This window comes from Schistosoma mansoni, chromosome 2 (assembly GCF_000237925.1).
Source record: "Schistosoma mansoni strain Puerto Rico chromosome 2, complete genome".
In the NCBI taxonomy this organism is placed as follows: Eukaryota; Metazoa; Platyhelminthes; class Trematoda; order Strigeidida; family Schistosomatidae; genus Schistosoma; species Schistosoma mansoni.
Window position 1 is genome coordinate 14,460,729 of NC_031496.1, and position 26,535 is coordinate 14,487,263.

General features: G+C 36.4%; 1 protein-coding gene and 1 non-coding gene across 2 annotated transcripts in view; both read right to left on the bottom strand.

Annotated features, from left to right (window-relative positions):
• Smp_148480 (putative cleavage and polyadenylation specificity factor cpsf) overlaps positions 1–26,161 on the bottom strand; it is a gene marked incomplete at both ends in the record, with an annotated part of 51,320 nt that extends 25,159 nt beyond the window's left edge. Inside the window, 18 exons of the mRNA XM_018795789.1 lie at positions 2,962–3,055; positions 4,284–4,411; positions 5,796–5,868; positions 7,135–7,317; positions 7,416–7,639; positions 8,822–9,121; positions 9,398–9,652; positions 11,838–12,010; positions 16,877–17,375; positions 17,813–18,025; positions 19,647–19,856; positions 20,074–20,264; positions 22,061–22,171; positions 23,347–23,486; positions 23,522–23,856; positions 25,708–25,788; positions 25,825–25,954; positions 25,989–26,161. Of these exons, the coding sequence (XP_018650066.1) occupies positions 2,962–3,055; positions 4,284–4,411; positions 5,796–5,868; positions 7,135–7,317; positions 7,416–7,639; positions 8,822–9,121; positions 9,398–9,652; positions 11,838–12,010; positions 16,877–17,375; positions 17,813–18,025; positions 19,647–19,856; positions 20,074–20,264; positions 22,061–22,171; positions 23,347–23,486; positions 23,522–23,856; positions 25,708–25,788; positions 25,825–25,954; positions 25,989–26,161 (3,513 nt within the window). The remainder of the gene's footprint in view (positions 1–2,961; positions 3,056–4,283; positions 4,412–5,795; positions 5,869–7,134; positions 7,318–7,415; positions 7,640–8,821; positions 9,122–9,397; positions 9,653–11,837; positions 12,011–16,876; positions 17,376–17,812; positions 18,026–19,646; positions 19,857–20,073; positions 20,265–22,060; positions 22,172–23,346; positions 23,487–23,521; positions 23,857–25,707; positions 25,789–25,824; positions 25,955–25,988) is intronic.
• On the bottom strand, positions 680–746 carry Smp_tRNA_02397_Gln_TTG.1.1. Its single transcript has one exon. It is a non-coding gene (tRNA).
• Positions 26,162–26,535: the final 374 nt, after the last annotated feature.

Consider the following 26,535-nt stretch of genomic DNA (forward strand, 5'->3'; position numbering starts at 1 on the left):
ACTACATTTTATTCAAGTGTTTATTTTTCGTCGAGCAATATACAAAATAAAATTACCAATAACAGTCATTTAACATCTCAATCATAAAAGAATACAACTTATATTAAGCAGGCTTAGACATGTTCAATGAACGATACTTTATATCTGAATAGTTTCAAATAAATTGAGCATCGAGTAGAGAGTTAATAAGAAACATAACTTTGCAATATCCCGATGAATAGAAATTGTATTTTTAACGTTTAGTGACTTAGTGTAAGTCATTTCTTCAGAGTACGTAAACAAAAAAACCGAAAGAACATGACAGAGACATGCTCAGACTTATTTTGATTTTGATTGTATTGAAAATATTCCGGTTTGTTTCTTTTGCACGGTTTAAACTTGTATCAATTTTATTTCGGTTACTTATTTATTTACACGAAAGAAGTAACCTAAATTAAGTTACGTAAACGACAGGAATACAAATTTCTACACGTTGGGATATGGCAAAAAAATATATTATTAAACCCTGCACCTGTTATGTGTGAGCCCCAACAATACCTTGTTAAATGAGAAAAAGGTTCGGAATCATTAACATACTGAGTTAAACAACCTACAAACAATTATAAGCAAAGATGGATAATGACTAGCAGTGGAATCCAGGACGTGCGTTTCGTCCTATTTGGGTCTCGTCAGTTGATGTTCACTCTGGGACTCAAACCCAGTACCTTTAGCTTCAAACGCCATCGCGTTATCCACTCTGCTACTGAGTCCTGATAGCCACTTGCTTGTGCAATGGGGTGGTTATATTCACTTGGTGTTGTATACTTGTATCTTCCCATTGTTATTTAGGACTGAGATTGATCAGTCTCTTGTTGGCAGGTACATTCAGATGACGAGTCTCAAATAAGACAAAATGCGCGTCCTGGATTTCAATGCTAGCCACTATCCATCTTTGCTTATAAAGCTTGTGACTTCAGGCGATGTCGAGGCAGTCTACACAGGATGCATACATGCCAACAAGAGACTGATCAATTGCAGTCCTAAATAACAATGGGAAGATATAAGTATACAACACCAAGTGAATATAAACCTACCAACAAGTTTGAATTTTATCCTTAGCAATGATACATAATGTAATACTCACAAGACTATTTATTTTTAGTAGACTGTATAACATTTATAAGTGATAAAAATGACAACAACCATATGCTTCAGTGTATTATTCAATGGGTTTTAAGTTCTTCAGTATGACTATACGTGATATTCATTGACAGTGTGAAGTTTATATATACTATTCGATATATTAGATTTAAAGTCATAAAACAATATGGTTGTATGGACAATATTTGAAGCCTCTACATTCAGAAAAATACAACAGTGTTAGTAGAAATTTTGAATTAAAAATGTTATATATTATGGAATTCATGTAACAACATGTTAAAAAAACTATAGATATATAACTAACGTGAAATGTAAGGATTTCTGAATTATGAAAAAAACCACTGATCTAGGAGACACTCGACAGAATTCCAGTTTTCCCAACTAGGTAGTACTTATAGTTCTTAGACAATATGTGTATTTCATAGCTTGGTGATACAAAATTTAGTTAGTGACGTTCCTAAAGGCAAACTTAAACAGAGGTAATAAATTAATTATGGGGATTATTACATTGGCCCCCCGAATGCCCTGATACGGCCGAGAATGGGGAGAGTACGCTCTCCCTCTCAAAATGCTCTCATATGGTCACGCGTATATAGCCTCTGACAGGGAAGTCCTACTCACTGCCTTCTCGTGGCATTACTATTGTTTACGAAATTGAGAGGACGAAAAGCGAATGTCCGGCGCTCTAACTGGGTTGGTGAACACTGCGAGTCCACCTAGGGGAGTTGGAAAACCCTGATTCCAAACCAATGGTGCACATGGGCTCCAGGATCCTGAGGGAACAAATGGCGTATGAATCAATCGTTGGTCACCGGCTATCATGGGACTGCATCTCCTCACGATGCTCCACTGCCTTGTGGATCAGAATTTTAGGTCAAAAGCTCCGAGTGTGGCCCCCTAAGAAAACCACCTGCTTCAGTCTGGGCACCTGGGCAGTATCACAGCCCTCACACAAACCAAATGAGATTTGTGAGGCGCATATTTATCTGGTGCATCCTTGTACCAATATTTATGTGTTTAAATAGATAATAATAATAATAATAACATTGGTTCGTATGTAACCACTAATTCAGATACTTAGGCCAAATTAATCGATTATATAAAGAACAAGTTCAGTAGGTGAAAACTATCACCAATATATAAGTTAACAAGAAATTATCATAAATTTACTAGTGATAAGATACACTGTCAGTCAGTCAGCTACAACGTAGCTACAACTCATATAACAACGATTTAACTACTCAATGCATTATTACACATATGTTACAAACGTTTCTTATTTAGAAATAAGATTTTTTATGTTGTCAGGTATTCGACGCTTGTAAATGACAATTTTGTGAGAGCTTACTTTCTAATAATAAGTAGTATAGTCAAATAAACTAAATACGTACATAGCCGGAACAAATAAAAGCGAAAACAGGTGATTATAAAATTTTGAACTGTAATGTAGTTACAATATCATATTTGGAGTTGCGGGTTGGCATAAATTAGGAAAATTTAATTGTTGACAATTGTTTTTATTACATTTAAATATAACTCGTGAGTCCAGTGAGTATGGGGGATTTGCTTATTATAGTTTTTTATGTTTTCCAGATTCGTGAAGTCTAACTAAACTCCAAGTCTAATTTGTAAAGGGGTTTTACTCTCAATCACTGATAACAGAAATTTGATGGTATGTTGGACGGGGGCTGAACCTCAGAAAAGCTAGACAAAATATAATCTTGATGAAGACGCATGTTGTATTAGTAATTTCCCCATTCCTTACTGAGTACTATATTTCACGTATAAAAGTAGCAATGATAAATAAGAAAAACAGCCTACCATTAACACTGGGCGATCTTTATCGATTCCGATAGGATAGACAAGAATTTCCAAAATCGGCGGTGGTATACTATCGTCTTCCGTATATGATACACTGAAAAAGTGATAATAAATAAAAATTATCATTCAGAGAAAGAATGGTTTGTTTGTTAGAGCAAGACATTTTGCGAAATATAAACGTTTATACATCTAATATACATTATAATGTTACACTACGCTATTATTGTACATGAATAGATAATTAAAACGTTATATTAATTTTTTAAAAAATATGTCCCAGATAAGTTTAACTAAATAATTTATGTATGAAATATACAATTTTGATAAGTATACTGTTTCAACCGCGATTCTACTGCTAACACTTGAAACCGGAAAACTACTGCAATTTTACGACGTGAAATATGAACGCGGAAACAGGTGCAGCAGATTCTAATGACAATCGAAAATACGTCATGTTGACCAAAAATAGGTACACTCGTATATATATAAACTTGTACACACACTTGATGATTAGTTAATAATACCACATGGAAAATACATATTTACTGGACGTAATTAACACTTAATTGATGCAGAATATTAATCTGAATTACATGTCACACTTTCCATCCCCATTTTATTATATACCGGAGGTCATTCTTCGTAAAAGATAGAACTAATGCTGGAATCTAACTGAAAACGTTAAATTAAAGGGAGAAACTGTTTAGTACGTACTGATAACAAATGATAGCATTCGCAACTGAATCAGGATGATGTTTATATTGATGTCAATATTTGGCTACATTAAAAGTCTATTTTTTTTCTATAACTTATAATTTCAAGCCCACATTTATACTAAGTCGGAATATACCATGAATGTATCATAAATTTTGCAAACTTTCTCCGATTATGAACTACTAAGGTTTGGGATCAAAATGGATGAGAATTTCGTTTAACTAAAATGTAATGTACCATTAGAGTCTTCCATTATTTACCAATCTCCAAAATGTCTACATGCATGTAGTGAACGTAATAAAGTAATCAATGACTTAAGAATAAAATTAACTTTATAGTGGAAGCGTAAATTATTGACTAGGTGGAAGCTTAATACGACTGACGCTTCAAGAATGTTGTAAGCCTTTGCCTTGTGTACAATACAAACAGTTTTAATAATACAATAAACTAACCGTGGGAACTTTGCAAAACAGGTTTAACACAATAATCGATCAGTCAAAAAATAACAATTTATTCACACAACATAGAATAACTACATGTCGATCAGTTTTAAATCATCATATAACGATAGAAAACAAATATTATTAATTATTCAAAGGAAAAATTACTTTTGTGAGTTTGTATATTGTTTATGAAGTTGTTCACTACTTACACCTCGATGGTCTATCAACATCTGTGGAAGATCTGTGAAATGATGGACTTCATAGAGTAAAGTAAAATCGGGTAGACTGTAAATCTGCAAAAAAAGGAATATGTAGACGTGCGTTAACACGATGTTCAAAGCAAATTTCAACCAATTAAAACAGAATATAACTTTGGAGAATTTTATACCAATTACATCTTTTTAGTCATGTCACTAATTTTAATAGAATACATTTGGTAATGATGCTCAAATGTCGATCAATTTATTAATGATCAGTAAGTGAAGTTTCTCAGTCGTCTCACTGAAACGAATAAAGAATTGCAATGATTTTTTTTTAGAAAAATAACTCATTAAGTATAGTTTTGTGTAAATGGCCGTGAGTCGCGCATTTTATGCAAGAACTAGTGATACTAGTCAGCTGTTCGCAACAAAGTAAATAAAAACGGCTTAAAACAGAAAATTCTAATAATAAAGCCGCTGCTGGTACTAGACTAAGTTAACAAGAAAAAAATGTTTAGAAAGATTTTTTGCATAATAGATGGTCTGCGGTTAGCACTGAAACCTAAGGTGAGAGTTTCGTCTTATACGGGACTTTTTAGCCGGATGCATCTAGATCCCAGAGTTAACAGTTACACTAAAACTTTAACCCAGTATCTTTCACTTCAAAAACCAAACGAGCCATCTACTGAGCCCGGGTGATGCCTATCTTGCGCAACATGTATGATGATTATATCATTAGTAGAAAGGAGCCCCAAAATGCCCTGGTACGGCCAAGAATGGGGGGAGTACGCTCTCCCTCTCAAAATGCTCTCATATGGTCACGCGTATATAGCCTCTGACAGGGAAGTCCTACTCACTGCCTTCTCGTGGCATTACTATTGTTTACGAAATTGAGAGGACGAAAAGCGAATGTCCGGCGCTCTAACTGGGTTGGTGGACACTGCGAGTCCACCTAGGGGAGTTGGAAAACCCTGATTCCAAACCAATGGTGCACATGGGCTCCAGGATCCTGAGGGAACAAATGGCGTATGAATCAATCGTTGGTCACCGGCTATCATGGGACTGCATCTCCTCACGATGCTCCACTGCCTTGTGGATCAGACCTTTAGGTCAAAGGATCGGTGTGTGGTCCCCTAAGAAAACCACCTGCTTCAGTCTGGGCACCTGGGCAGTATCACAGCCCTCACACAAACCAAATGAGATTTGTGGGGCGCATATTTATCTGGTGCTTCCTTGTACCAATATTTATGTGTTTAAATAGATAATAATAATAATAATAATAATAATAACAATAATAATTTTATAACAGTTGTATATGAGTATTACAGGATTATACACGGAGCAAAAAAGTTCGGAGAACAATTTCTTCATTGAATACCTGAGCAAACACAATGTACCAAGGTAGGAATACAGAAGAGATTCAGCCATGTATAGTATTGTCGACTTCATTAATGTTATAAAAGCAACAATTACTTACTTCGAGAACACCATTGGTGAATACAATAAATGCGAAATACTTCGATAGTTTCTCTTCTGCTAAATCATCCATACTAGGAGAAAAGATAAAATATAAACTTATTTTAACAATGAAAAAATTCATCGGTGAGAAGAGGAAGAAAGTTTTTTATTTATGAAACGATAATACAATATATGCGTAACAAATACTATTTTAAACACTTGTTCGATGAAATCGTACTAACAACAAAAGAACATATGAATGTAAGACTGAATGTAATCACTGGCTTTCATTTAATAAGGAAACATAGACATTTTTTTACCGAAAACCAAGTTTATCGTTACTATTTGACTTGAAGTTTCCATTCGACTTTATCAATTGATGGGTCGTGACAATGTGTATTAATGAAGCGTGTACCGGCTAGGCAAAGAAAATATGGAGGTTGAAGTCATATTACTAACTGTGCTGGGTTGTAGTGGCAGTAAGGTGTTTCTCTCAAACATTTATTCGCTTATAACCTTGACCATTTTTATACAAGTGTATGTGTGTTCATCACTTTATTCATTATGTCTGGCTGATTTTTAAGACTATAAATAGTGAGTCACACTTTATCAAAACGAGTTGGCCATTTCTGCAACTTCAGTTGGAGTGCATTTCCCTTCCCATCTTATCATTGGTCTGCATTAACGAATGTCCGAAATATATGTTCCACAAATACTTTCGCATTCAATTTCTCATATTTACTTTGTTATTAACCAGATTGGTAGGAGTAAATAGGATACATATTTCATTAACATCAAGATTATTCTATTATATGGAGTCAGAACACGGGCCACTAAAATCTAAAGAAGCCTGCTGTGGACTGTTAAGTCAAATTCCCTCAGTTGAACCTAAGCTTACGACGAAAGATCACCAGAACTGACAACGTCAATCAATCCCTTGTCTGCAAACTCATTGAAATTGGGTACACAAATGATACAGTTATGTTTGATGAACATGGTTTCAGGGCCAGTTTGTAGAGATAGCGGGTTCACATTTAGGGACTGTTTCTATTACCTACTACTCTTGTTCACTATTTATTTGTTTATTTTAATAACGCTACACTTGTTTTCTCAATTTCCTCATCACCTCAGTTCCGTAATTGTGTAGTTCATATTTATTTTTGTGTTTAGATGAATTAGTGTTTATGTGTATTACATAATAAAAACTCAGAATCCAGTCATATATTTTTTGTGAGTGCTATCAATACTACTCGGTTACCAACACCGAAATATGTGCTGGGATTCGAACCAACTATCTAGTGATTGAAAGTTGAGTGATTGATGTAAATAAATTCAAATCATGGAAAGAGTTAACTTACAGATTAGTTTCAGTCAAACTATTGTTTAAAGATGAATAAGATGTCGTAGACAGAGAAAATTTAGGTAGTTGTAATGTACTATTACCAAGCGCTACAGAACCTTCTCTTTTACAAATTTCAATTGGTTCACCATAAAGTAAAATACTTTCTTCTTCTGATGCACTGATCAACGGTGCAGATTTTCTGAACATATGAAAAAAGAATGTTACAAGGATATATTACGTACAATTTGAATTGAATCGAATAATCTTAATTATAAGAAATCAAATGCCAATACTTACTCTGTTGGTGAGGCGAATGGTGCTATGGTATCCGCAGCTGGAGTAGTTGATCCAGGTTCCGGCCAAGATGTAGTTCCTGGACAAGAAACTAAGTGATCCAGAGAAGCAGTTGTGTGTAGGTTGAAAAATGAACTGTCAGCTGGTAAGTCTTTACAAGCCCAAAGCCATCGAGTTAAACGTCCAGAATGATCATGATATAAACTGAAACAGAGTGGTGCAGATACCTAAATATAAGAAAATGAAATGCATTTATAATTTATTGAATGACTATACTAACTAAATTACAACTTCATTTAAAGATGACTGTCAACTCAATCATTTATCTTCAAAAATTCGATACGAGAAATGTGGAAATTTTCTGGAATTGATGCTAGTCACAAAACAGCATTATTATTCCATTATATAGCCTGCACACATTAAAATAATAAATGGTGAAAGGAAAAAATTAACGTAACTCAAAAGACAAATTGCATCAAATGAGAGAAGAACGGCAATGAACAAGATAGACTACCTCCGTTAATCTAGAGATCTATGAAGACAGATTAGGAGTTAAACAATATGACATTTGGTTACTTACATAAACGCATGTAGACCACCATTAATCTGTTTGGGAAACTGAAAATTCTGGGTCAAGAAAATTCGAAGTGTTGGAGAATTTTTAAAAATCTGGCACACAAATTAGTTTGCAACCAACAGAGGTAGCAACATATATTCAATCAAAATGAGGTAAAGGTCAAAAAACCCCATGATTAGAGACCGATCTAACAAAAAAATTAGTGAGTATAAATACACATGAAGATAATAAGATTTTTTAGGACAAACAAAGTTATTAGAACGGATCAATTGAGTAGTTATGGGATGCTTCTAAGAAGCTTACTTTTATTTGGGGAAATTCCGGATTATGATGGTGTCTATGATCCTAGTGAAAGGATACAGTTAATAGAACGCAACAAACTTAAGCTTTCCCAAACTACCATTTATTACAATGACTTTCAGTCTGATATATTATTTATGTGACTTAGTAATAATTACATCTTCATCCTGGCATCTTTTAGAAGGTTCCATTCGTTTGAAGGTAAACAATAAACTTTGAAGTGAAATCCCAAAACTAACAGCAAATATTCTCCTACGTTTTATACTTTAAGAACTGGTTAAATAACAATAAATGAGAGCAAACCCCAAGTTATTTGCGAGAATATTTAGAAAGCATTACAAACAAATAAAATTTTGTGGGATATTGATATTCCAGTCGACTGGAAATTAGTTATATGATTCAATGATCAAAGTTTCGAATCCTTGAAGGAATCAACCTCAGGCCAAAATTGAATAATAACTCTTATGAAAAACTATAATTTGACAAAAAATATACCAGAGAAATAAAACAGGGAACCATTATTTTTTATTACCTGTTTAACTTTCGGTCTGATCACTTCTAAGTGAGTTGTAGATATTGATTTTGCAGGTTGATCACCATTTTCATCGATTAATGTAGATGTAATAATTTTATTATTTGACTTTTTTATTGGACTAAATCTATTAATGTCATCTTGACTTTTTAACCGTACTAAGAATAATTCATCATCTTCAGTACATAATAAAATATAAGGATCAGCACAACTAGCTAAATGTATACGCCATTCTAATGTCACTTGAACATACTCTATAAGTCTTGGGCCATCAAGTAAACGCAAAGATGTAGGTGAAACCTATAAGCATGAACAAAATAAGACAAAGATAAGTGTTTAGAAAGAAAATTTCATACAACAATGAAGTAACGTAATATCAATGAACCGATTAAGTAATAAATATCAGAATACATTGAAGTGAACAGGTATCTACAGTTAGTGAACAGATTGGCCATTACAAATCCAGCTTTTTCCCCTCTATAAAATAGCTTATCCGAAAAAAAAGTAAAATATTGATTGGAGTGCTTTTTTTGTATACATTGGACATAATGATAAATATTTGAGAATCTGACTAACCTGTAATATGTAGGGATAATCAACTCCCACAACATATTCTTTAGGAGATTTTATTTCATTTTGTTCGGTTAATTTAGTGGTTGCAATAGTAGTCAATTGATCTGGTATATTATCAGAATTATTATTGTTTTTATTTGTTTCCCATCTAACTTGTTGAATATACTCAAAACCCAAATTGAATGCACCCACAGTCATTTCTGTAGTATTGAATCCACTTACTTCAAGCTCCACTATTTCATGACTCACTTCAAGAATCTTTAAATTATAAAAGTATACACAAAATAACAAATTACTGCTATTCATTAAACAGTTTGGTAGAATTAAGTATAACTATTCACTTTATGTTAGTAGATATCTATTCAAAAGAGTTGTGTAGGTGATATTAATTGTAAATTAGTTAATTCTTTTGAATATTACGGCTGTCCAGTGCTTCCAGGTTTTCCATGGTGGTCTAGCTTCAATTGACTCATGATTTCAACTATATAATATTTGAGTAATTGCTTTAAACTAATCTGATAAATCGCATTGACGGAAAGTCAAGCTGCACCTTACAGAGACTGAACACAAAGGGACGAGTTATATTGTATGATTAGACAACATTAAAATAATTAATAAATTGAACTGCAGTCAACGTATGATACAGCTCAGCTTATTTTTTTATACAAGTTGTATTATTATCGACAGTGAAACCATGTCACTGATGAATTACGAATTTTACTGTAATAAAAAAAGGAAAAATATCCATAAAAAAGTGACTATCTTCACTTGAACATTATAAATATAAAATGATATAAGAGTCCCTAGTGTACCGTCAGTTTTCTTTGATTTATGGTAATCTTAGTAAATTTTTGTGTACAATTTGTCATATTCTGAATTTTAGATTCACCGAAATATAGTGATTAAGAATTTAGAAAAAGGTTTAATATTCGATTGTATATTTTTCGCAATTCGATTGGACTAGACTTTTACTTAGTCGTTAAAAAAGATGGATAATTGTAATTTTTAGTCTACATGAATAACAATAATAATAATAATTATTATCATTAGTTTTATTCAATATTATATTTTTGGTACAATATAGAATTCTCGGCGCAATGTATTTCAAAAAGTTTTTGTTTCTTAATTCTTGATCGATCCCGACGACAAGTATTGAGTGATAGCCAGTTAGAAGTTAGCAGTCCAGTCAATGGAAATCAAGATAGTGGACATTCTTTCCGCTGCATACTGTCAGCAACCACGATATCTCTAATTGGGCCATTGTAACTTGTACAACGAAAATTTGTACACCTTTCAGAAACGTACCTGAATGGGTTATGCGATTAATAGCCATAACGATGTATTAAAACAAACAAAATTAGATAAATTGTTGAAATATCTAGATCGCAGAAACAGGTAGCCCAGATGTTCAAACAGGCCGCCGTAGCTCAACATAATAAACAATAGCTCAAATAATGTGAATTCGTCAGACAATTTATTCCGTAGGTTAGTAAACTAAAACAACCCGTACCTGGAACAAATGTGCATTGTCTCGAGTTATCCCATTTAGCGTAGTTCATAAGCCCAGTACAAGTTTATGGCACTCAACTTTGATCCATGCAATTTATTTATGTGAGCTAATGATACTACCTGACCGCCCAAACGAAAGTAAGTGGAGGCGAGTTTGAACCAGTGACCTACTGGTTGAACCCTGAACGCTTTAAACACTAAGTGAATTATTCTGTATGTCCATATATATTTAACGTGTCTTAGTACATAAACGTTTCATAAAACTTTTCAAACGCCGACGTTAAATACATTAGTAACGTAGGTTAAATGGTAGTATAGCTACCAGTAATTGGTGTTAAACTTCGACAGCTATATGATTTTGTTTATAGTATGATTTCTTTATAGTATCAAAGTCTTTCAATGTATTGTCGCCTAAACTGTGCATCCACTACGAGTAGGATGATATCGGGTTTTTAAGAATAGATTATTATTTTTACCAGCTTTTTAATGAGTATTAACTTCTAATAAATAATTGTTTGGAACTTGTTGAAAAGTTCAATATCTCCTCTTTTTAATATTAACTTTTACATGAAAATTTAGTGTTAATAATAATCACAAAATAGGTACAATGATGGAACACAAATGAAAAATTATACCCAGTAGATGCACATAAAACTCAGAAATGTGGGATATAAATTAAGACTGTTAGGCGAGCTATATTATATAGTTTTATTGAAAAAGAGATATTACTTAGTACTGGGTCTTTGAGAAGGTGGTAACATGGACAAGGGCAGAGATAATTAGTGATGTGAATTTCTGATGGCTACTCGAAATCATTTAGTGGTAAATACAGCTAAACGCTACACTATATTATTTACCTCAATTACCAGACTGGTAAATATTGGTTAGAAATAAAAAAAAATTAGTAGTCTAGACGTTACAAAACGAACCATACCATTGTAGAATCTTCTCTGGTCAATAAAAGATAACTATGTGTTAGATCACTAGATAATTCCGATTCTGCATCAAAGTTGTCTTCATTTACGACTGCTTTTTCATTTTCATCAGATATATTTACAACTGGTTCATTATCCTTAGAAGTTTCTTTGTCAGCATCATTATCTGTAACTGGAACAAGAGAAGAGCGATTCAATAAAACAATGTTAAACAGAATAGAAGACCTATATGATGAACTATCTCTATGATAAGAAGTGAGCTATTGATAAAGCATGATGAACTTTAGTGGTCCTAGTGTAAGAAGGCAAGAGGCAGGAGGAAGATATATATATGTTGTGAGAAGTTACCAAGTATTTATATAATACATATACATAGCCTTTAATCATCCATCTGCACTTTTGGTGTAATCTGCCAACACCATACTTTTAGTATAAAGAAACACTTCACTCCGTCTGACAATTGTTGTAACTCCGACGCTGCGTCCCGCTATATACTACTTACAAACAACCCTGCCAGTATCATCCACGACACTAGTAAGGTGAGAACAAGTGACCTTTTCCCTCTTCTCACAATTTGAGAAATTGTTTCTCTTTGACAGAACCTAAAAGAAAACCCAAATCGTCTTAATTACATAGGGAGGAGAAAATGCAGAGCTTAACCAAAAGCAATCATTTTGAGAATATTTGATTTTAAGCTTAAGAATGTGTCCACACGTTTTAGGATTATACAATTAAAAACGGAACTCCATGAAGTAAGCAGGTGATATTATTTAACTCTCCCCTTAGAAAACGAGAAGAGTGTCTCTCACTATACTAGTTTTCTTTAAGAAACACCTACCAAAAGTCTCGATAAAGTCACAGATGCGAATTTATCAAGTACATTCTAACATTTTCTTATGTCTCCATACAACGGTATGAGCTCAAGAAATGAGCATTTCATTTAATGTCGGTCAACTGAATCCTAACGATAGGAAATTTCTACCATCGTTTGCAGTAAATTCGTATTCTTCTTAGTTATGAGAGTATCATTTACTGCTTACAATGTAACCAATCATAACGTATGATTTTTGAATAACCCAGGTACTTTTAATGTAGGGAGATTTGAATTCTTACCAGAAACATTTGAGTTATAACAATAATCCATTGCGAATATCGATTCACATTGACAACGGAATAACAGTTTATCTGGGGAAAAAATGAACATATTCCTTAACGAATGTCCGGCGCTTTAACCGGGTTGGTGGACACGGAGGGTCCACCTAGGGGAGTTGGAAAACCCTGATTCCAAACCAATGGTGCACATGGGCTCCAGTATCCTGATGGAACGAATGGCGAATGAACCTTCTGCTGGTCAACGGCTACCATGGGACTGCATCTCCTCACGATGCTCCACTGCCTTGTGGATCAGACCTTTAGGTCAAAGGATCGGGGTATGGCCCCCTAAGAAAACCACCTGCTTCGGTTTGGGCACCCGGGCAGTATCACAGCCCACACACAAATAAATGAAATGATGAATTCTATTGACGATACTATTCTCGCTCACACTAGAAGCAAGACAATTTACACTATTATTATTATTATTATTTACTACGTCGCTTTTTCACTCCCTTTATTCTCAAATTGTGTATCCTTCCTTTCCAACTTATGCAGCAGCTCGCCCATGGTGGAAACTCTGTCCTATCTAAACGATCTCCAGTCACTGTCGGGTTGAAAGTGAATGCTTCCACCGATTATGAATACTGAAGCAGTCTTTCTGAAACCACGTACGCCGTTCAAGCTGGCTTCCTTCAACGTTCGCACACTAATGCAGATCAGACAACAGATGGGGCTGGCTATGTCTTTAGAAAGTCTTAATGTTGATGTTTGCTGTCTATCCGAGACCCGTATTCAAGACTCTAGTGAAGTACTACAAATTCGTTCTCCATCTGTCGCTTCGAAAAGCTTGTTTCACGTGCGCTTATCCGGGGTTTCTGTGGCATCTTCGTCTGGTCTTGCAGGCGTTGGTGTTGCACTAAGCGCTAGGGCTGAGGCAGCACTAATCGATTGGATCCCCATTAACAGTCGGTTATGTGCTGTTAGATTAGAAAGTTCCATCAAAGTGAGAAGAAACCGGCGTGAGAAACGGTGTCTTTTCGTCATCTCCGCCTATGCCCCGACAGATTGCAGCCCGGATGCAATCAAGGATGAGTTTTACCACCAGTTAACAGTTCTTCTCCAGAAAGCGCGTTCGACAGATATTGCAGTACTAGCCGGAGACTTGAATGCTCAGGTCGGGCGTCTAGGCACAGAAGAGAGTCGTTTAGGTGGCCGATGGGGACTTGTTGGTCGCAGGACAGATAACGGGGACCGTTTGCTGCAACTGTGCACAGACCACAACCTGTTTCTGGCTAGCACTAACTTCCGGCACAGTCATCGCCGGTGTGCCACCTGGCGTCCTCCCTCAGCATCTCAAGCCTGGACTCAGGTTGATCACATCGCGATCAGCTACCGCTGGCGTGGTTGTGTACAAGACTGCCGCTCCTTTTGGAGTACTTATCTGGAGTCTGATCATGCCCTGGTCTGCGCCAATCTCACCTTACTTTTCAGTGGCCGAAGGATTGACCACCACCAACGGATCGATGTTAGTAAACTGGCTGCAACATCTGTTGCAAGTAAGTATCGAGCGGAGTTAGCCTCTAGGCTAGCTACCATCCCACCGAAAAGTATAGATGAGCATTGGTTGCATCTTCACGACGCCATGAAAATGGCGAGTAAAGCCGCTTGCGGCTTCGCGAAACGTCCCGCTTACAAGCACTGGGTTTCTTCTGGCTCCTTACAACTGATGGAAGCCCGTCGGTCTACTCTTGGTGACCGTGAGTTTGACCACAAACGAAGGCTGTTACGTAATGAAATCGGGCAAAGCTTGCGTAAGGACCGAGAAGCCTGGTGGTCGGAGCGTGCTAATGAGATGGAAGCAGAAGCTGCATCTGGTAACTGCCGGAAGCTCTTCCAACTCATCCGAGCCACTGGCAGCAAGAAGTCTGGTGTGAGTGAAACAATCTACGAGGATGACGGGATGCCAATCACTAACATCTCTCGACGTCTTGGACGATGGGCGGAATTTTTCGAAGGGCAGTTCAACTGGCCTGCTGCTCCGGCAACATCAACCAGTTTGTCCTGCCCCCCATGGCCGGTGACGACTGATCCACCAAACGAGGCGGAAGTCTGCAAGGAACTCCAACTCTTGAAGCGCTACAAATCACCAGGCCCAGATGACTTACCTCCGGCTCTTTTTAAAGATGATGGTGACTTTCTGGCTAAGGAACTGACTGCGTTGTTTGCAAAGGTTTGGGAGGAAGAAAGTGTTCCAACATCATGGAATGAGTCAATAGTCGTCCCTATCTTTAAAAAGGGTTCACGTTGTTCCTGTAATAACTATCGGAGGATAAGTCTACTTCCGATTGCGTCCAAACTATTGGCTTCTATCATTCTTCGTAGGTTGTTTAAAACCCGAGAACGATTGACTCGCGAGGAGCAGGCTGGTTTTCGTTCTGGTCGAGGATGCATTGATCACATCTTCACCCTCCGCCAAATGTTAGAACACCGTCATACTTATCGCAGGCCAACAATCGTAGTGTTTCTTGATATCAGGGCTGCCTTCGATTCGTTGGACAGGACTGTTCTCTGGGATTGTCTATTGAAGAAGGGTGTGCCTGAGAAGTTCATTAACATCTTAAAGGCCCTGTATACGAACACCTCAGGCAGAGTGAGGGCATACAACCACCTTTCTCCCTTGTTCCATTCGAGCAGTGGGGTTAGGCAGGGTTTCCCGATCTCACAATTCCTCTTCAACTTTGCCATCGATGACATCCTGGAAACAGCTCTGATGGATGTAAGTAATGGCGGTGTGGATATGTTGCCTGGAGAACGACTTCTCGACCTCGAGTATGCGGATGATATTGTCTTACTGTGCGATCATGCCCAAGGCATGCAATCTGCACTTAATCAGTTGGCAATCAGTGTCCGCAGGTACGGCATGTGCTTTGCACCCTCCAAGTGCAAAGTACTCCTACAAGACTGGCAGGATTCTCATCCTGTACTCACCCTGGATGGTGAGCAGATTGAAGTAGTTGAGAAGTTCGTGTATCTAGGTAGCTACATAAGTGCTGGTGGTGGCGTGAGTGATGAGATTGATGCACGTATAAGGAAAGCCAGAGCGGCTTATGCCAATCTGGGCCATCTTTGGCGCCTTCGTGATGTTAGTCTGGCTGTAAAAGGTCGGATCTACAACGCGTCGGTGAGAGCAGTTTTGCTCTATGCTTGTGAAACCTGGCCTCTCCTAGTTGAGGATGTTAGACGTCTCTCTGTGTTCGATCATCGTTGTCTCCGAAGGATTGCTGACATTCAGTGGCAACACCATGTTAGTAATGCAGAGGTTCGGCATCGTGTGTTCGGGCGCCGAGACGATAATTCAATTGGTGTCACCATCTTGAAACACCGACTTCGGTGGCTTGGACATGTTTTACGAATGTCGTCCCAGAGACTTCCACGCCGTGCATTATTTGCCGACTCTGGGACTGGTTGGAAAAAGCGGAGAGGAGGTCAGTGTATGACATGGTGTCGTGGCATGAAAGAGAGCTGCAAAGGGCTAGCTTCTGTTGGTCCTTCACGACTCCCTGGCTGGGGTCCGAGAGATGGTGCAACACAGTGGCTAGAGACGTTATTGGATATGGCTCAGAATAGAAGCCAGTGGCAATCCTGCTGCAACCTTCTTTTACTTTCTACATAAAGAGTGGTTTTAACTTTCTTAACTGAAAGTGTCTTCTGGTTGTACATTTCAGTCCGCCTTATCTTTTCATCCCTTCTCTTCCTACTTTCATTATTTTGTGTGGCGCATATGTATCTGGTGCCCTTTTGTACCAATATATATGTGTTTAAATAAAAAAATAAAAAATAACGAACACGTATACTGGCTAACCAGTGTACAAGATCTCTTATTAGCTAAATTTGACAGAAGGAAGTTATGAATTACATTATGAATAAAGGTTACAAAACTTACTAGATTCAGAGACACCTATGGTTTTCTCAGTGTCTTCGTTGAGTTCTGTTGGTTTTTCTACTAAATTCTCATCTATCTTTTCTTCTTCTGAATGAATTTCCGGAATTTCCAGTTTTCCGTTTGGAGCTGTGGTTGGACTACTGTTTGTTCCAATCGAAGGTTTACTAACAGGAGAGGAAGGAATGCTTTGAACAGGAGTAATTATAGGTGGACCATAAAGGGACCATAAACTCATATATTCAGGCAATTCAAAAGCAGTTAAACCTCTTGGTCTTACACTTGTATGCAAAAGTGCTACACCTCCACCAGAAACCGGATTCTTCTCAGTTGGTACATTAAATGAACGTGGTATACATGCCATTAACTCAACATGGTGCATTTCAGTTTGTGCATAAGTAAGAGCCTCATCTGTAGGATCGGTATTACCAGGAGCTAAACATGGAACTTCACCAGACGTTAGTTGTCCCATTGGTCCCAAGTTGATCAATCGGTCTACTACCTAGAAAGAATTGAACAGAATGTTGAATATATGCAAAACATAAAAAGTACTTATGTAAATCATCCGGTGTTTTCACTACACAAAGATTTTGTGTCGTAAACAAATAAAAAATAGTGACTTCATAGGATTTTTATGTACACACTTGCGTTAAGTTTACAGTGAATGGAGTTCTAAAACATGGCCAATCGTAGAACTTTTAAAAATAATTTATTCAGAGAATGTGAAACTAGGCAATAACTATGTCAAAATGAGCATTACTTAAGATGGACAGTAAATTACACCTATAAGACTCCATTAGGACTATAAACGAAAAGCATTTAATCTGAAAATCTCAGGCTTCCCTGAATTACACTAATCCATCTGGATAGGCAGGAGCTCTATAGAATAAAACTTTATAGTCTACTTGAAATGGAAAAAGGTGTGAGAAAACAACTTACTTTGAAACTATAATTAACAATTTCTCGATAAATCGAAGGTGGACTAAGAATACTTTCACCATAGAGTTCAACATCAACTTCATCAAATTTATAATGATTATCTGATATGATATCATTTTCATCTAGTGTATTCCTTTTCGTACTTTGTGATAGCGACTTTGATATCGTCTTGTCATTTTCCCCTTCTTCTATACGAGGACATTTATTAGGAATCTAAACGAGATAAAGAACAAAACAATGAAATTAAAACAGCAATGTCACATGAAAAAAACACACATAATCAAATGTATAATAATTAATAGGATATACTTTTATGATTATTATAGACTTTATGATCAACAGAAAATAATTTCGCTACTATTAAATGAACTTATAAACTAATATCTGATTTTTATGTTAGGTGATTGAAAGTAATCAACAAAGACGCTTAGATCTGCGTTTTTTGCTAGACTGCTGTTTTGAGGCAAGTTATATCTACAATCTACAGTGAACTAATAGTCCATATCAGATTCAAATATACATCATCCAGTGTCACAGACAAAGAGGATAACTAAATTAATATATTTGTAATTTGTATCAGGAAATCTAATTTTTCTACTCATTGGGATATAACAAATATATTAATTTATTTATAACAATCTACCCAATGCTCAATTTATTCAAAATTATAAAATCAAAACTTGGTAATGCTACCTACAAAGAGGATAACATTGAGCTACTCCAGAAGTGGCTGATTTGCCGTGGAAAGCATATTTTCGTTAGATATTGAAACTCTAAAGTAAGCGAAATAAAAAATTATATGTCGAGAATTCATTTTGGCCCAAGATATGCTTAAGCCTAGATCAAGGTGAAACTAATCTATGTATTACATCCGCCAGGGTTAAAACATGTACTGATATTAGTAAACAAATAGAAAGGTGATTAGTAATTAAGAGGAATCACTGCACTGTCGGAGGTTTACATGAGAATGATTATCTTTAGACAATCTGATAAAATAGATTCCTTTAAAAGTATGGAAGGAATGTGAATGGTGTAAACTACAGGGCCTTAGAACAGGCTGTTTGAGGTTGCTCCGTAAAGTTTGTGTTTTTTAAAATATCTTTTCGACCACAACAGATTATTAAATGATAAGGTGAATACGTAAATTTTAAGGGCAAACTTTATAACCTGTTGTTTTCCACAGAGTTAGAAATGTTATTCTGATCCATCATTGTGTGACCGTGTATGTTGACACATTAAATGATTGATTTCAACTACGTTTATTGACTTGATGAAATCTCAAGCTGTTAGCGGGAAATAAACCGGATTAAGGCATGTTATGTGCATGATCGTGATGGCGCACGCTGATTGGCTAATTCTAAACCAATCAGCTTTGGCAAATAATTGGAGAAACATCTAGGAGTTCCTTATGCATATACTATAAGTATATGAACGTTTTTCTAATCATTGATTGCTGTTCACCTACCCTTGTTATTTTGAATACAATTTCGTTCCTGTTCAACGTGTTCTGATTTCGGGGTCTTGTCGAGTGTCATCGTATAAGAATACTAAGCAATAGGAGTAGCTGGGTTGTTTATTAGCAAAACAATTATAACACAAGCAACTATCATTTCAACCGTCACAACTTGGATTGGTTAAATCTTCAGGTTAGAACTTGGTATGAATAAGACAGGAAGTCTACTAAAATGTAAAGGGACCAAAATTTCGGCTGTCGGCCAAAAACCATACGAATTTAACAGTTTCTTAGATTGGCTATTATACGATTCAATTACTTAGTGAATAATACTGAGACGTAAGGGACTGGAATATTTTAGCTGTCAATAAAGAAACTAACCTCATCGGAATCGTCTTCAACAATACTTTTTCCATCTACGAGTTCTGAATCCTTCAACGTATTATTAGTACCACTGGATTGATTTAACAGCTGGTGATCCACTTCTTTTCCATTTGCATCAACACACAATAAAGAATAATCGATTTTCATTAAGACAGAGTCACAAAAACGTGAACCAATGAATAGATATTTCGATTCTAGTAGAACCATCTGAAGAATTAGAAAAATGGGTTTTGAATATATGGAGTATTAATTGTTAGAATGACGCCTTATACTTCATGACATACTCTTTATTCACATTAGACAATTAATATAGAATTTACTTAACTGAAAGATTGCTGAAATTAGAGACTATTACTAGTCAACTTATAAAAGCATGCTAGTATTTTCTCTAAGTTTAGAGATTGGGAATGAACACAGCACTTACACAATGAGGAGGTACTGCGTGACCAACTTTATGAAATAACAAACTGGTCACAGTCTGAGTGGCTTGTTCAAGCCAGAGTGAGAGCAAATAGAGATTCCCAGATCGCGTACCGATCAAAAACTGTGTTTCATTTAAAGTAACTACACGACAACCGTCAATGCTTAACGGACCACAAGATGGCACGTCTTGACCTACAAATTTAAAAATGAAATAGGAAGTTATAAAGTATGAAAAGTATAACAAGATTATACAATACCATTACCCAAACGTAAAAAACGTTTTTTGATATGGAGTAATATTAGTTGCAGAACCATTGAAAGTACGGGAGCTATAGTAGACTGGTTTTTCTGTTTGACACCGTCAAGCAGTGTATATTGAGGACCCAGAACTTCCAAACCACGTAATGAGTGAGTACTATTCTATTACGTAGGTCTTTTTAGTGAGATTTCTAAATTATGAAGAGATAATTTGAAGATGCATTATCAAACCTCAACATTAAATAATTGAAAAACTACTCTAACGGAGTAGTGAAATGAGAATCGGTCACTTTTAAAACATCAGTTAGTCACGACGTAGAACCTGGTACCTATGTACATCGGTTCAAGTTGCCATACTACATTAGAACGGAGAGATGAAATTGTCAGGCCAGACCCCAGAGTAGTAGGCGTAATAACACTATCAGTGGTAATAGAAAAGATAATGCATCGAAGATACGATTTGAAAAAATATAAATTAGTAAAGTAAAAACAAAAAAGGGTATGAGAAATTTAGAATCTCAGAATTTAGGGGAAGAGAAAGAACAGATGCACCTTGAGCCATTTCATTCAAAGTCTTTAACCGCTGGTCACGATAATCACTTGGATACCAACCAGGTAGTCTATACCTACCAACGTGGTTAAGTTCAATTGTCAGTGACTTCATGAACTGATGCCATGTTTTGGTTTGGCCACTTCTTTCTTTCAGCTCACTAATATACCAGAAAACATTGCACTTCGAGGTAGGCGGTGGTTGAACATACGTAATATATGTTCTGACCACCTCAATTGATGAAGATTTACTACCTTATCAGTTGGTTTCCCATCTTTACCTAGTGCTCTATTCCTAACTTAGGCAAAGCTTATGCCGTGGTCCCGAAAGGCATGAGCAATGTTTTGTAGACACCTGAGTTCGGATACCAGTAACTTACAAATATCCCCTATTCTTAATGTCCATGTTTCCCATCCAAAAAGTAGGACGGAGCGAACTGCTGAGCAGTAAACTCGTCCCTTGGTTAGAGGATGTATATCTTGTCTACGTCACAAGTAAACAGTTTGGTAAAAGCCAATCGAGCCTTTTGAATCCATGCCGAGATTTCGTCAGACACCACACCATCGATACTGATGGGACTTCCAAGATAAGTAAAAATACCAAAAATACAATTTTAAAAAAATCCTAATTGTAGCCACAACAGAAAATGCACATGTAGACGGTTTTAAAAACAATCTAATTACAGTATTTTTGACTGAAGAATTTCAAGTGTATATCAGTGAATAAATTACGGTACTGCTTCAAAGCTTTTCTAAAGTTGTTGAAATGTAAATTCATACATAGGGGATCAATAACCAATGAACATATTAAATATCATTTCTAGGCATCAAACTACAAGGTTTAGCTAAAAGTTGATCGATGGAGAGCTTATTGAGTGGTATGTTTAATTTGAACAAAACAATGAGCGGTTTTATACCATTCAAAATGTAACCTGCCGATGCCCTTTTTGTATCTGAACCTTTTTTACATTTCAACAATAGGTTCACTTTTGTTTGAGTAATAACAATTCATGTTTATTCGTTGAGCTGAATCATCAAACTCGAGTGATAGTTGACGTTAAATAATACTTATAATATGCACATAAGATATGAAGCAGATACTGCCAACAACAATTTACACTTTTAATATGTGATAGTAGCCATTTAGTACCAATGTGGTAACAGAGGGATGAAAGACTTACGCATAGGAAAATTGGTCGATATTTGTGCATAGCAATTTAGTGGGAGACCACATGATGGGAGCGTCTGTTTCAAATACAGAATGGAATTTGCAGCCATAACCACGACCCCACCTCAAAAAGAACAAAAAACGATTTCAGTTAATGCATCATACATAATATGAACGATGATTAAGTCAAAAACATACCACATCAAGTCACATAAACAACAGTACAATCTAAACATTACCATTAGTTACACTAAATACCACGTCAAGTCAAAAAGGTTTCGATAGTTGAATGGACCAAATGCTTTACATACTAACATAAAACTTCTAAAAGATAATAAGTTCATCAAGTGAATTTCCCAAAAGCTTGAAATTTGATCTTCTCCTCAACTTTCGTTCAATAAATTGCTTTATTCATTATCATGAAAAGTTTTTTCAAGTGAACCAATTACTGGGATTTATATCCAGTCAGTCAGTTATAGATAGCAGGAATGTACGTCGAACCAAGTTGATATACTGGTAAGATTATACTAATAAAACGAATGGTCAAAGAGTTGAAATACTAGTGTGTAAACGATACTAAAACTGAGTACTGAAGAATAAAGTTTGAATTGTAGTAAACAGTACCAAATAATATTGAAGTTCAAGACTTAGAGGAATATACGGAGTGATTACATTCTTGTCATCGTGAATGATTTTTAGTCATGTCGCCTATCGGCTCTAACCATTGACTGTGTTTATCGTCTAGATCCCAGTGTAGTAGTCTACATATATCAAAACAGTTTAGACCAACAGTCTATAAGTATATGGATTAATGTCACATCCTGGTTTGACAGCCTTTAGTTTCCTCTCAACTAGCTTGTACCCTGGTCAGCATTGGTCATCGAAGTACAGAGCAGTCGGACATATATAATACATGTCTCAGTTATCTTAACCGATGAAGATTTACGGCTTCATTAACTGATTTCCCATATTTCTCTGACTTTATGATTCTTCCTCCCTGTATCATATCCTTATATGCAGTCTTTCTGTTATATATTACTGCCACTGAAGTAAGTGCTTCTATGAATTTGGCGTTCGTCTTGTTATGCTGAGGTACGGCAACTTGGATCGATGTATATATGTGCCTGGTCCTACGTTTTACATGACTGACTCGTGAATCGAGTATACGGTAGTGTAACTGTAGAAATGACACCAATGAGAAAAATCGTCAAATGGTTCTTCTGTAAGCTCAGTATGATAATTTAACTTTACAGCAAAGTAAAGCTTGACAGTGCTACAAGTATGAACAAAATTTCTTACCTATCGGTTGAGGAACAGAAATGACTGAACGACAGTCAAATGGTAGAGATTCTTGAAACCATATGACTGGATTAGTCCGCTTTTGAAGGTTGAAAGATAGTGCCACAATGCAGCATGTGTCTCTTCGAGCTGAAACGCGTCTGGGTGAAAGTAATTTTCAAAATCAGTAACATACCCTGCCCATGTACCAATGGGTTCATATAGCACCAACAATGTTGGTTCATAAAATCCGTAAAGAAATTGCATGTCAAGGACATTGTTAATCTTTTCTCCAGTTGACGTGCTTAGACACGTCGTAAACGTGGCTAATAATGGTGCTGTCGCTCTTTGCTGCCACAAAAGCGAGTTTCTGACACTAATATGTTTTGGATCAGTCTCTGCGGAAACTAAAACTTCTGTACGTCGGAAAGGTAAAACAGCGAGATGACGGTCGTATACCAGCATAACGGCGCAACGTTGATGGGGATCCAGCCTTAGAATAGGAAGCTTTGTAAAGTTCATTCGACCTGACTGTGAGAAAAAATGAAGACTAATTTAGGACCATATAAACAAAACCTAGATACCAATGGAAGTCGTATGAAGGTGAGAATGTGGGAGATACGAAAGCGAAGTTTCAATGAAAAATTGAAGTCGACTAAAGGGATATTGTCTCGTCAAATAAACGACTAGAATTGTCCATAAAAATAAACGCACTTACAATGCCACGAAAATACAATAAATTACTAACCAGAATCCGTGTGTATTGCAAATCTAAAGCCAAAAACAACGGAATAATATTGTTGACAGCAAAGTCGAGGCAAGGGTGAGCAACATTACGTAAGAATAGAAACATAAACTGATAAAACACGAAAATAAAAAAAGAGCAAAAGAATGTTTAAGAGTTAAGTTGGACTGAAACAATGAGTTACTAGTTTGGATCTCACTACTTATAAAGAATACAGACAAGGGAAAGTGGTTCTGGTCAAACGACAATTAGTTTTTGAGGATAGATCGAATTAAGATATATTTACTACTCCCACATGGACGGGATGATATGAAGAAAATGTCCCTTTCAAAATGCATAAGATAAGACAGATTTGTGAATATTTGGCTGAAAATTTACAGGCATACAAATATTTTCTCAATCTGGAATCTTGTAAGTATTAAAATCCGCACAGGCTTTGTGTTCGGATGACATACTTGAGACGAAAGAAACCGCAAGGATATTAGTATTAAAATACGAAGGCTTGACTTGGGGCCAATACTTAATTTGCCCCCAAATGCCCTCGTACGACTGAGGATGTGAAGAGTCAGCTCTCCCTCTAGAAATGCTCTCACATGGCCACGCGTATACAGCCTCTGACAGGGGAGTCTTACTCACTGCTTTCCACCTAGAGGAGTCGGAAAACCCTGATTCCAAACCAATGGTGTATATGGACTCCAGGATCCTGAGGAAACAAATGGCGTATGGAACAATCGTTGGTCACTGGCTACCATGGGACTGCATCTCCTCACGATGCTCCACTGCCTTGTGGATCAGACCTTTAGGTTGAAGGCTCCGGGTGTGGCCCCCTAAGAAAACCTTCTGCTTCGGTCAGGGCGCCTGAGCAGCACAAATCAAGTTACTTGTGTAGCGCATATGTATTTGGTGCCCCCTTGTACCAATACTTGTGTTCACATAAATAAAAATAAGTCTACTGAATAGATTTGATGTGCTGACAATTTCATAGCCTTGCATCAATCAGCACAGTTCCGGTCAAACCCACTATAATACAAGTAGTGAGGTTCAGTTTGGTGTGTATTTGTAAACAGAACTGCCACAGAGGTCTCTGTGCGAGTACAGACATGCAAAATACACAGCATAAGGAAATATGGCAATTCGATAGTTAAATATGTGATAGTAAAGCAAACTAAATTACATGTAGGAGTAAAAGTGTATTATATGCCACATGATTAGTGTAAAGAAACTTCTCTTAATTTTCCTTAATGGGTAAACGCTCATTACTCTGTGTGGTGAGATGGCCAATGTAGGATTACAACAACGACAAACTATTTTATTTCAAATCAAACTTAGGAGTAAGATATCTAATAACAAACTATGTTGGAAACCTACAAATACTGTGTAGTCTTATCATGAGTATATGTATCATGAAAGGAACAAATCTTTCGGCGTTACTCTGTTACAAGCATCGACATTTATTTAATCAAAGACTTTTTTACAGCTGATTTGGTAGTGAGTTGACTTTTACTGGGTACCCAGCTGGGTTAACTTTTAAAGTCCGGTTGCGAAATTAGCCGAAGAAGCATTACAGAGTGATGTAAAATATTCAAAAGACACACAGAATGCGCGTTAGCAATTATATCGAATAACAACAATCTAACCTTAAGGTTTTCAAATTCATAGTTGTGAAGAGATAAGGTCCTCAGTTCAAATGTGACAGGATTGAAATTCATTACAGCAACCTGGGAGTTAAAGAAAAAAGAATAATAGAATTTTACCTTAGCTTCCGGAAAACTCAGAAGAAGTGAATCTAAAAGATCACCTGTGAAGCGTACAGTGACAATGTCAGCGATATTTTCGTATACAGATGTTCCATACACCCAATTAAATCGTGTTTCTCCAGAAGCACTTGCAAAATAATACGAGAAGCCATTAAACTTACCTAGATTTAACATTATATATTTCAATGAATCCACCACGAGTAATGACAAGGTTTTTCAGTTTAGGATGAGTCAGGTGGCAATAAAGGCAATTATCTACAGCGGTTGGTGGTGAAATATGCTTAAAAACTGCACTAAACGTTGTTGGCTTAGTAGTGTCAACCCCAGTGTTCATCCTGCTTCTGACTTTCTAAGCATGCGCTGCTAAACAGCCCGACCTTCTACGGCTAATTTCAACTCTCAATTGTACAGATAGTGAAAACAATTATCGATAGAAATCACTCGAATTCAAACTACTTTCGTATTGATATAGAGAGATTGTTTCAATATCTCTGGTAACAGTATATAATATGTAGCGGTTTGTGTAGAGATTGACAGTACTGTATGTGTTAGGATGAGGAGGTAATCAAAAAGAATTAGTAATTGAGTGGGACTAGGATATTTCAGCGATCACATTTAGCAGTGTTTGAATGAAATTTCAAACCTGTTTTTGTCCAGTCTGTCGGTTCGAATGCTGGATTTGTTGTTTTCTCTTCAAACTAGCTCAGT